The 11,358-nt window shown below is 40.0% G+C and overlaps 1 protein-coding gene across 1 annotated transcript; it reads right to left on the reverse strand.

Moving 5' to 3' along the window:
* Positions 1-1,193: 1,193 nt before the first annotated feature.
* LOC130435640 (extracellular calcium-sensing receptor-like) lies at positions 1,194-4,803 on the reverse strand. The gene is made up of 6 exons (XM_056766406.1): positions 4,598-4,803; positions 4,036-4,324; positions 3,200-3,955; positions 2,863-3,090; positions 2,261-2,384; positions 1,194-2,107 (listed from the first exon to the last, which is right to left on the reverse strand). Exons 1-6 carry the CDS (start codon positions 4,801-4,803, stop codon positions 1,194-1,196), a joined length of 2,517 nt encoding a protein of 838 aa, XP_056622384.1.
* Positions 4,804-11,358: the final 6,555 nt, after the last annotated feature.

Consider the following 11,358-nt stretch of genomic DNA (forward strand, 5'->3'; position numbering starts at 1 on the left):
AAGTAGGTCTATTGGCTCTTTGCATTAACATATAAATCACTCGAGCTTGAGGCGCCATTCGCGTTTGGTCTGAACACAACATAACGTTACTGTGAAATTACCACATCAAACGTGAAGTGCTAACATGGATGCAGCTATGAAGCCGCCGGGTTTGCTTCAGGGAATATTAATTTTTAAGAAGCTTCCCAATAGGAACATCGACAAGACTAACGTTGTTTGCACCTTGTGCAATGCGGAATTGGTTTAAAAAAAAACACTTTCTCTCAACAGGTAGTGGTCTAACTTTAGTTGAAAACATTAACTTTGTATTGAGATCTAATGTATTATGGCTCCTGTATGACATATCGCTTGTTGCTCCCTCACTCTTTGTAAGTCGCTTTGGATAAAAGCGTCTGCTAAATGACTAAATGTAAATGTACTGTAGGAGCTCTTCCAGTCTCAAGTACCACCTAAACGGAAATCATCCCTTAGCTAATGCGGAAGTAAACACAAGTTAATTTTATTGAACATAATTTAATTTTCATCACCAATTATCATAGTAGAACAGCTTTCTCAAGCAGTTTGTGATGCATTTTGGAAACAGGAGATGAGCCCCTGGTCTAATGCGCCACCTGGCTTGAGAAACCCGTTCTCAAAGACTTACTTTTAGTCATTATTTGGGTAGCACACATATTCTGAATGCCTTCGGCAGAATTCAAATGAGCCATTTTAATCTAGATTAATCTAGATTAATTTTGGAATTAATCTAGATTAATCTAGATTAAAAAAATTAATCTATGCCCACCACTAATTTAAAGTCTTGAAGTCGATCAAGTGTGAAGGCTCCGAAGAACAAAAGGTGAATGAATGCAGCACCCCATCTCCCTTTTATACCCGGATATCCGGGGGCGGAGTCCGGCATGCAAATTTTCATTCGCCAATTTCATTCGCCTTTTCAAAACTAGTCAGAAGGTGATAGGTTCTCAATTTGAACATCATATGTCGGTTCGACACAGAAGACCGACAGAAAGAGAACTGTGGTCAAATTCAAAATTATATAGACAGACTTTTTGTTTAATTTATCCAAGTTAGTAATGTCACTATTAGTTTTTTTCCCACTTAATGATTATTTCCTTAAAATAACTTGCATAAAGTAGCAGTCTGTGAATAAATTAGACCACTGCAACGTTAATATAACCATTTTATTTTATTTCTCAGTAGGATTTAATTTGCGTTTTTCCCATCACATGTTGCTTTGAATTTTGTTCAGGCTTAAACAAAATAATGTAACATTTAGGTGCAAATATACAGAATAATAAACCATAACTTGATGCTAAAATGGCAAATATCTCCACAGCTACAGTAAATTTTCCAGGAGAACTGACATAAGCTGGAATAAATGTGATCCACACAGCACAGAAGATGAGCATACTGAATGTGATGAATTTAGCTTCATTGAAGTTATCAGGCAGTGTCCGAGCCAGAAAAGCAAGAATGAAGCACAAGAGAGCCAGTAGACCAATATAACCCAGTACAGCAGAAAAACCAGCAGTAGAACCCAGACTACACTCAAGAATGATCTTCTCTTCATAATATTTCATATTCATATAGGGAAAAGGAGGAGATATTGTTAGCCAAAGCACACAGATAAGAATCTGTATAAGTGTAAAGGCAAGAACACTGAATCTCTGTTGTGGGGGCCCAAACCATTTCATGACATTACTTCCTGGAAATGTGGCTTTGAAGGCCATTAACACAACTATTGTTTTCCCTAGAACACAAGAGATACAGAGTACAAAAGTGATCCCAAACGCTGTGTGACGTAACATACAAGACCACTCAGTGGGGCGACCAATGAAAGTAAGTGAACAGAGAAAACACAGAGTCAATGAGAAGAGCAGCAGGAAGCTCAGCTCTGAGTTGTTGGCTTTCACTATGGGGGTGTCCTTCTTACTGTAAAACAGGACTGTGACCAGTATAGTTATTCCTACACCAAACAGTGAGAAAAAGACCAGCACTATACCCATGAATTCTGTGTATGACAGAAACTCTACAGTCTTTAACACACATTTATTTTTATCAGCATTAGACCAGAATTCCCCTCGACACTGCATACAGTTATTTGAATCTGGAAAGGAAGTTGTGATCACTAGTTAGAAAGAAAAGATGAATCATTTATGAACTGCTTTAATAACAAACTGCATTTTGATTAGTAGAAAGAGAATACAAAAACAGTAGCAAACCCATTGTGTTTGGAAGTTTGATTTGGGCTGAAGTTTACCTGTCTCATTACTGATTTCTCCATCTGCACATGGAATACAGTCATAACAGCAGACAGGTCTTCCTTTCTGTCCAGCCTTCCTAGTGCCAGGAGGACAACTCTCACTGCACACAGACATTGGCTTCTACAAGCAAACGTGTTATTCATTCTATTAATTTACTTATTTATACAAAATTACTTTTAGTTAATGTATTATGCCTTAGGAAAAAATGCATGCAAATGTATACAAATTGTGCACCATTTGTCCTAATTTTCTTCTTTTGCTTACAACTTGCTCAGTTATGGCCTCTTCTGTTCCATTTTGTCTGATTGTTTAGACCTTTATCACTTCATTGCCCAGTAAATATATTGCAGAGAAAAGTTTTGCGGTAATTGAAAAACTGTAGCCTTCAAGACAGATTACCCATCCACTGTTTAGGCCATATTTGACATAAGCGTCATTAAAAAAAAAAATTCTGGTTCGATATGTAAATTGGTTGGAGTGCATAAAGCAGAACATTCAGCAGTATTTTTTTACGTACTGTAGGTCAATATGGAAGTACTTTTCTAGATTTTTGTATTCCCCACTTTATACTAGTAAAAGATATGGGGGAAGCATTTACCTGCAGCTGTCCTCCAGCCCAGATGATGTTTTCAGTGTTAATCACAAAGCGCTGGTCAGGGGGCAGTGATGCATCATAGTAACCCACTGCTTTAAACTGAATTGATCCATCAAAATCCTGCTGCCAGTTCACAATTTCATACTGCGGCACAGCACTCCCAGTGCTGTCAAACCACACACGATCTCCATAAGTGTCTGTGAAATTTACTTTTTTCAAACCATCAACCACCTAGTGTAAAGACAGTTCGGGGAGAATTTTAAAAAAGTGAGTTAACATCCTTAACACATCTGCAGACTGCTGTAGAGACTATTTGTCTCTCACACTTTAAGTTTTTTACCTGCTGTGGTTGTATTGTCAAGTCTTTCTCACAACCATCTTGTGCTTTGCATTTGAGAAGTCTGTGTAATGAATAAGCCACAGCATATATTGACTTGTAAGCTTTGCTTGTATATCTTTGTTCTGGCACATCTTCATTATAGTTTTTTAGCACCAGCAGATCCTGATATCTGCTGCAGTTGAATGCATCTTGGGATGAATTTCCATCTCCTTGTGAGCATTGAAAAGCTTTGTCCCAAAATGCCTTTATAACATAATCAGAAAACCCTTCTATGTTGATTTTTCTAAATGCAAAACCCAGTGATCCTCCCAGCACACGAAAACTGTTTGGATTGATCAAATTCTTGGCAGTTATCCATCCCTCCCCAGATATCATTTGAAGGCCTGTAATGTTCTGTATACTTAGCTGCTCAGTTAGCAAACTCATCTCAATTAGTGAAATAAATACAACAATTACTTTTGCTGTGCTATGTTTAATTACATTTACTACCCTGAGGAGTTTTTCAGGCTCTGTTCTGTAGAATTTCACAGAGTACTCTACACAAATGCCCTCTTCCTGGGCTGCAGTCAGAAATATGGCCATTCCATTGTTTCCATAGTCATTGTCACTGTTCACAGTTCCCACCCAAGACCAGCCGAAGTGCTTGACTATGTATCCAAGTGCTCTACTCTGATGATAATCACTAGCAATAGTCCTGAAGAAAGACGGAAAATCTTTCCTATTACTGAGACATTCACATGATGCTGAGTGACTTATCTGAAAAGAAAGCACAGGCATTGTTTAAACACTCATTAGTCTGGTTATTGTGTCAAACTTTTGCTATTATTGCCTCTTACCACTGGGATTTTAAAAGGTCCTGTGGTTCTGGACAGAATCACTGTGGTTGACGACTCAGTTTCTCCTATGATAGCATGTATAGGAGTCTGTCCATTGCATCTTTGACCTGCTGCAAATTCCTGATTATTCATCAAAGCTATAATTGCACTCATAGACGACAGTCTTGAACCACAACTATCATAAATTCTGTAGCCAATAGAAACATTTGGGAGCAAATATGTATTTCTGTTTATCTCCTCAATTGCAAATGTCATAATCTGAGCAATCCGAAAATCTCTTAGATTCACACTGTTAAAACATTAAACCCAGACAAAAAAAAATTAGCTGCTTAGAAAATTACAAATAAATAATGTGAAATAGTACAGAATATCTCCATCCGTGCTTTTGAAATGTGACTTATGTTCAATAATTCAATCTCAATAATATATAAGATGTTAGATTGCAGATAGTTAGATAGCTTTATGTATTTATATTATACAACCAATGTAGTTTCATTAAAAACAGTTTGAATTACTTTGAGTTTCAGCTAAGTTGTTTATAAAACATTATAATGTAACAAACCTGGAGCATGAGAGAGGCTGAGGTTTTTGTGTGAACTCAAAAGAAGGTAATGTCTCTTTACTGTGAATTGCAAAAAGTCCTCCAATAATAATATCTCCATCCTTATACAGCAGTGGGTATTTAGGGTCTCCCATCATTTTGCAAAATGTTTTTTCCTCCTTTGCATTAAGGTTATGAAAAAGCAGCATGTACAGAATGATAAGCATCTCAAAAACTGACTTTAAATTGAGCTACCAAATGTATTAGACCTGATACAGTGTGTGCACTTTTATAGTCATCATTACTATGGATTTATTGTTGCAAACGTAGCCAGTGACCTCATAGGGCAGGGCATGAGACAGGCCCTGGTAGTTCAGGGAGCCACGGAGGTGCAGCCCAAACCAGGAGCTAGCAATTTTACTATGTCTTAGCATGAAACAAGCATGATATGTAGCTGGTTCCTATGGCGATCCGTATGTTTGCTAGATGTTGTTAGGGTCAATAAGATATTTACTAGGTGTCGCTAAGGTGTTCCTTTATGATACTATAGTATTTTGGCTTGGTTGTTGCAGCTGGTTATTAGGATGTTTCATCTGTTTGCTGTGTGTTGTTAAGGTATTCCTGCTTGTTTATGTTTCACACTTAAAGCACAGAAAGTTAGCAAAGACCTCATTAAAATAGTCCATGTGACTACAGTGATCAACTTACATTTTTTGAAGCAACGAGAATACTTTGTGTGCACAATAAAACAAAAACAATTATTTATTCAACAAATGTGTTTCTTCTGCGTCAGTCCCCAGCACACGTCCACGAGAGCATGTGAGGCATCAATGTGGTCCAGATGCAGGAGCAAGCATTCACCCTGTATTTGTGTGGAGCAGTTGCAGGATCCAAAGTTCAACCTTTTTTCTAGCTCTGAGCTCACTACTCACATCCTGCTTTAGTCTGTCTCATGGAGGACCTGGTTCAAACCCTGTAGCCTACCCACCCCATGGTTTCTCTCCTCTTTGCTTGCTTGTCCCACCAAGCTCACTGTGACCTTTCGTTTCCACTGGTCCAAACACGTTTCATGGCTAGTTAATTTCCACTGGTACTGCTCAGCTCCCTGGCTCATCCATCTCTGCTTTGCATAGATGGAGAAGAATGGTTTGGTTGTCCTGCAGCGGTTTACGTCACCGCTTATTCTCAGATCACATATATGTAATTGCACGCTGTGAAAGGCCGCTGTCCTAAGATTTGTCAGGTTCTGTGTTCAAAAATATTACAAATTGGACATGTGCATGTCTAAACAGATTAGAGCCAGGCGGTTACTAAACAGCTAAAAGGGTATTATGAGTTATAATCAGTCGTCTCTGATAAGTAATACTACACTTCCAACCATACTAAAACAAACAACATTAAGACTTGTTACAACTCATATACTGTAGTCTAGATGATAGATGAATTTGACGAATGGCAATCAAATAAATGGCCGTTACTGCTTTAATGACTACTCCAGGTCTCGTCTATAATCCGTTTAAATGGACCAATATATTTATTATTTCACTAGATTTATCAGCAGTTTAATGGTTGGACTTGGGTAATCGGTGTGTTCAGATCACTTTGATCACTTTTGGCAGTATCTGAACATTTTATGGCCATTTCAGCTGCTCTCGCTACACAATGGATAAGGCCGAGGACTCTCTTCAACAAATCTGGGATGCCATACAACAGATTAAATCTGACATGAGTGTTCATTTCGATGCAAAAGTTGATAAAATACAAGCTGGACTTTTCTAAGACTCAAGGTTCCCTCTCTTCTCTTGCGAAGCAAGTTTCTGAGCCCGAACAAAGGGTAAGCTCAAACGAGGATAACATGGAGGATTTGACAAAGCGTCTCAAAAACCTTGAAAAAGAAAATGCTTACCTCAATTAGAAAGTGGATGATGCTGAAAATAGAAGTCATTTGTCTAATCTTCGCTTCATTGGTATCCCGGAGGAAAGTGAAGGCAGAGACATGTTACTATTTTTGAATAGGCTGATTGCTCAGTTGTTTGGCAATGGGCCCATGGCTCTTGTTATTGAAAGAGCGCATCACTCTCCAACTTTTTCATCTGGATCAAAACCTCATCCGAGACCTATTGTGGCCAAGTTTTTGAATATTCAGGATAAAGTTCGGCTCCTTCATCTGGCTCGGGAGAAAAAGGAGCTCATCTACATGGGCACCCGAGTTTACATCTTACCTGATTTTCAGAGCTACTCAAAATAATCCTTCGTGCCGCTGAAGTAAAGTGTTAATTTTTTCCCGCAAAGTTGAGAGTTATAGTTGATGGAAAGCCTAAACTGTTACGTTGTCCCGTTGAAGCAGAACACTTTTCTCGTGATCATTCATTCTCCACACCATGACTATGGATTACGGAACTGCGAGTAGAATCTTCTCTTGTTTACCCTCTTTTTTGAACTGAGTGATGTATTTTATGTTATAAATATGAATGTTTGATCTTTATTTTAGAGAGTGGTTATTTTTGGCCCCTTCTTTTTGTTTGCATTAATGTAATGAGCAATCTTTTGCCCTCTCCTTTTGTCTCCTTTTGTTTGCATAAATATAATTCATGATTTGTATAGGCACTTATAATTTAGGTTTTTCCAATGTTTATAAATTTGATTCTGCAATAAACTGAACTTGTAATAATTGGTTGTCCTGCAGCGGTCCTTGGCAGTACCTCTCTGCTTTGAGGAAAGACTGGAGTCGGTGCAGCTACTTTCTTAATGCAGGTACCATCTCCAAGGAGATATGACGCCATGCCTATCCGACCAATTACCACCAGTGTAGTGGACCAGAACAAAGCCAGTTTGGTGCTCCTGTGGGGTCTTCGGACTCTTACCAAGTAATGAACGGCAATGTTCAGGTTCTTTGCACATCTGAGCTTATCAAATCTTAGCTTCATCTGCTGCTGTTGGTAAGTGACACGTCTCTTATCCCCCTGGGGAAGTTCTGTGTGTGCATTTTGGAAATCGTTTCTGCGTGTGTGTGTGGATATTAAAAGACTGGTACAGCACAGTACAATTACTCATACTGACCATGAGTTGTAAGGGCTGAACGACAGATACAACACCCGGTAACCAATGCCGTATACGAGTGCAGGGAATACTGGGATACGCTGCATGGAATGGATGAAACGTATTGGGGATCCTTTCGAGTTCTAGGTGCAGTTGAAAGCTATTGGAAGAGTGCATCTGTTTTTCGCTGGATTGATCACTGTTTTCCCTACCCTAATTGCTTAGAGATTTGGATTTGTTTGTTTATTTTGTTTGTTTATTTATTTAGTTTTTTGTTGGCCCATGTACACATTACTAGTTTGGACTTGCAGGATTAGAGGAAAATTGCTGTGTGTAATACCGTTTATCAAAAATAGAGGGGGGAATTAGTCACTCAAGTAAACATGTGGCGGTAATGAAGTGAGATTTGAGTTGTTAAGTAATTGTTTTTCTTTGAAGTGAGTTGTACTTTTTATTATTTTATTTTGAAAGTGTCTGTACCCTCTGTATTGGATGTTATGGCATGTGCCAGCTTGGGCCAAGTCGAGACTGATGTTGAACACCAAACAACCCTCTAAATAAATGTGTTGATTGCTTTATTGTACTGCTGGCCTAAATTTCATTCATTTGTTTGGATAGCTGTGCGGAAACCCCGCTGGGATCTCCTATCCATTAAACTTGGAGTGGCGCTAATAGTCCTAATTCGCTAAAAAGTATATATTGATATAACCTGGTTACAGATACTTTAAAAAAAATTCTCGGAAGTTTTGAATGTAATTAACAAGCATGCATCTATGAAATCAGTTTGAGTGAGAAGTAGTCATCTTCCCTGGATCAGTTCGCATCTAATTAAGCTCTTTAAACAGAGGGATCAGGCCTGGTCCTTATATCGTAAATCTAAGCCTTCTTGATGATTGGGATTGTATTGACAGTTTAGGAATATCTGTAAAATGAAGACTAGAACCGCTAAATCCCGTTATTATAAAGATTGCCAACCCCTTCATTGTAGTCTTTATGTTCCCTCCTCACTTATTGTATGACTTGTCTCTCTTGTCTGTCTTCTTTCCTGTCTGTCTTGCCCCGTTAATTTTGTCCGTTGAGATGCCAAGGGGCGCCCCTTGGGGCGGGGGGTACTGTCCTTATCCTGTCCTTCTTGTCTAGAGTTTCCTAGTTTAGTGGACAGGGTCATGGCAGTATCACGTTTTTTGTGTATGTTACGTCTTGTGTGCAGACACGTGGCTGTTTGTTATGACTTTGCGCCACGTGTCCTCCTGTCCTCTCTTGGCCCCGCCCCCTTGTTTCTCTGTTAGCGTCCCATTAGTGTTTCATTCACCTAAACTGCCTCTTGTATTTTCCTGTTTTATTTCCTTTAGTGTTAATCCCTGCCACCTCCCCATCCCTGTCTCTTGTTCCATGCGGTTCAGTGTTTCTATTGCCTTTCTTGTTACCCCTCGTCTAGAAATCTTGTCTCTGCCGTGTTCCTGTATTGTAGTTATTTTTGAAGCATACGTTTTACATCCCTTTTTGTATCCTCCACTTTGTTCCCCCCCGTGGGAAGTGTTTTTGTTTGTTCTAATCTTATGATTTCTTGGTTTGTCCCATTGTGGGTTTTGTTTTGTGTTTTCATTCAAATAAAGTATTTTTAGGTTTTGATTCCCGTCTGCGTCTTGGTTCTCTGTCCTACAATCATGACACCAAAACCCTTTAAACTAGCCTTTTTTAAGAATCTAATTTAAGAAACCGCACTTTCACCCAAATGAACTAGGAAACTATAGACCGATATCAAATCTTCCATATCTGTCAAAAATCATGGAAAAATGTGTATCTGCAAAACTGTAATCTTGCCCTGAAAAAAAATACCTGTACAAAAATGTATGTCATGCTTTCCGCCACATCAATTAATTAAATTAAGCAAATTACCTACTCCTTGCATCAGACAAAGGCTGTTTTTCACTACTAGTTTTACTTTACCTTATTGCCACATTCAATACCATAGATCAGGGGTTCCCAAAGTTGGGGGTTGTGAGGACGGGGGTCGCAAAATGATCTCCAGAAAAAAAAAATATTATTAGAAATAGCGTATGTAATCAATAAATGTATCAAAATATAGCACAAAAGAAGAGAAGCACAAAAAACATTGTCAAACTGAGGAATATTCTGTGTATTTTTGATGCAGGAAAACAAGTTCATGCATTTATGACTTCAATACTTGATTATTGTTATGCAGTAATTAGTGGTTGTCCTGCATCCTCATTAAACCAATTACAGTTAGTTCAAAATGCAACTGCTGGAGTTCTTACAAGGACTAGAAAATTTGACCACATAACACCAATTGTATCATCCCCACACTGGATACCCATTATACACTGTTCCCTATCGAAAGCTACACTCGATGCTGCGTTTCAAACGCTATGGGAGAACAGTCTTTGTTCGACCGGTTGTGAAGCACGTGTGTCAAACACGCCAAAAATTATTATATATAAAATTATTATATAATTTTATATTATATAATATTATTATATAATATAATTTTATATTATATGACGGACGCGTCATCAGGTTCCAACTTTGTCTTCAAGGACCGCTTTGTGTGTGCGTGTGTTGTGAGGGAGAAGTCTCCCTCTTTGTTGTTTTCAAAATCTTTAATATAAAAAAGATATAACCAAGATTCTGACACTAGTGACCAAGCACTCTCGGAGTTACTTAGCCTAGTGTAAAAAGAAGGAAAAAAAAACCATGACTGACTCGGATCGAAGATGTGTTCCTCCCTGTGAGAGGATCCTCTCCGATTTCGATAAGCATGAATTTTGCTTTGAATGCTTGGGGGTTGACCATGCCTCGGGACTTGAGGGAGAGTGTGAACTCTGTGATGTTTTTGAATTCAGAGTTCTGCGTGTTCGGCTCGCCTTTTTTAAACGAGACCGAAGCACCTCTTCCTCACCCTGTGGTTCGCGGTTTGTTTTTGCTGAGGCACGGGAGACGGATACGTCCGCTTCTCTCGTGCATTCGCCGAACCGCGGCGTCCTCGCATCCGCTTCTGAAGCGTGCCCCGGCACTTCTTCTGAGCCGGCGGAGGACGAGGTTTCCCTTGTTTCTGCAGGGTTAGATAGCTCCGCCTCGGGGCGTTCCTCTCGCAATATTAAAGCGGTTGAGGATCTACTCGGGGCGGTAACCAAGGCAGTCGACAGTTAAAGCTCGACTGGCCGCGGGAACAGGAGGCTCCCAAGAGTTCAAAGTTCAACGACAGATATCTGCCGGGTGGCTGGAGGGATGAGCCCCAAAATCGGGCTCTCTCATTCTTTGAGGATCTCCACGGCGAGCTGTCTCGCTCATGGCAGAAACCTCATTCCTCCCGTGTTTTCGTGCCATCAACGTTGATCAACGGGGATACACTGCGATGCCCAGGGTGGAAGAGACGCTGGCTAGCTATCTCTCCCCTGGGACATCGTCGTCCCTGGAAAAGCCTTCTCTTCCCACCTAGCCTTGCAGAGTCTCATCTGCGCTGGTGGGAAAGGCTTTTCAGGCAGCGGGTCAGGCTGGTGCTGCCCTGCACACCATGGCGGTTTTGCAGGCGTACCAGGCTGACCTACTGGATGATGTCAGCACTGGCGGGTTGATTGACGAAACAGCGTTTTCAGAGGGCATCAGGGACAGGGAAAGAGCCTTCCTCCTTGATGCCCCGATCTCGCCTTCCGGACTGTTTGGTGGTGCGGTTAATACCGTAGTCACCGGGTTCCGGGAAGCAAGACGTCACGAGGAGGGAT

This window comes from Triplophysa dalaica, chromosome 14 (genome assembly GCF_015846415.1).
Source record: "Triplophysa dalaica isolate WHDGS20190420 chromosome 14, ASM1584641v1, whole genome shotgun sequence".
In the NCBI taxonomy this organism is placed as follows: Eukaryota; Metazoa; Chordata; class Actinopteri; order Cypriniformes; family Nemacheilidae; genus Triplophysa; species Triplophysa dalaica.

Bases quoted from the DNA above. Each gene is read 5' to 3' on its own strand.
- LOC130435640 (XM_056766406.1), bottom strand. From the start codon at position 4,803: ATGCTTATCATTCTGTACATGCTGCTTTTTCATAACCTTAATGCAAAG. The intron at 2,385-2,862 runs GTAAATGCTTCC...GTTTGCTTGTAG, and splicing joins GGGCTGGAGGACAGCTGCAG to AAGCCAATGTCTGTGTGCAG. The intron at 2,108-2,260 runs GTAAACTTCAGC...CTTCCTTTCCAG, and splicing joins AGAAATCAGTAATGAGACAG to ATTCAAATAACTGTATGCAG.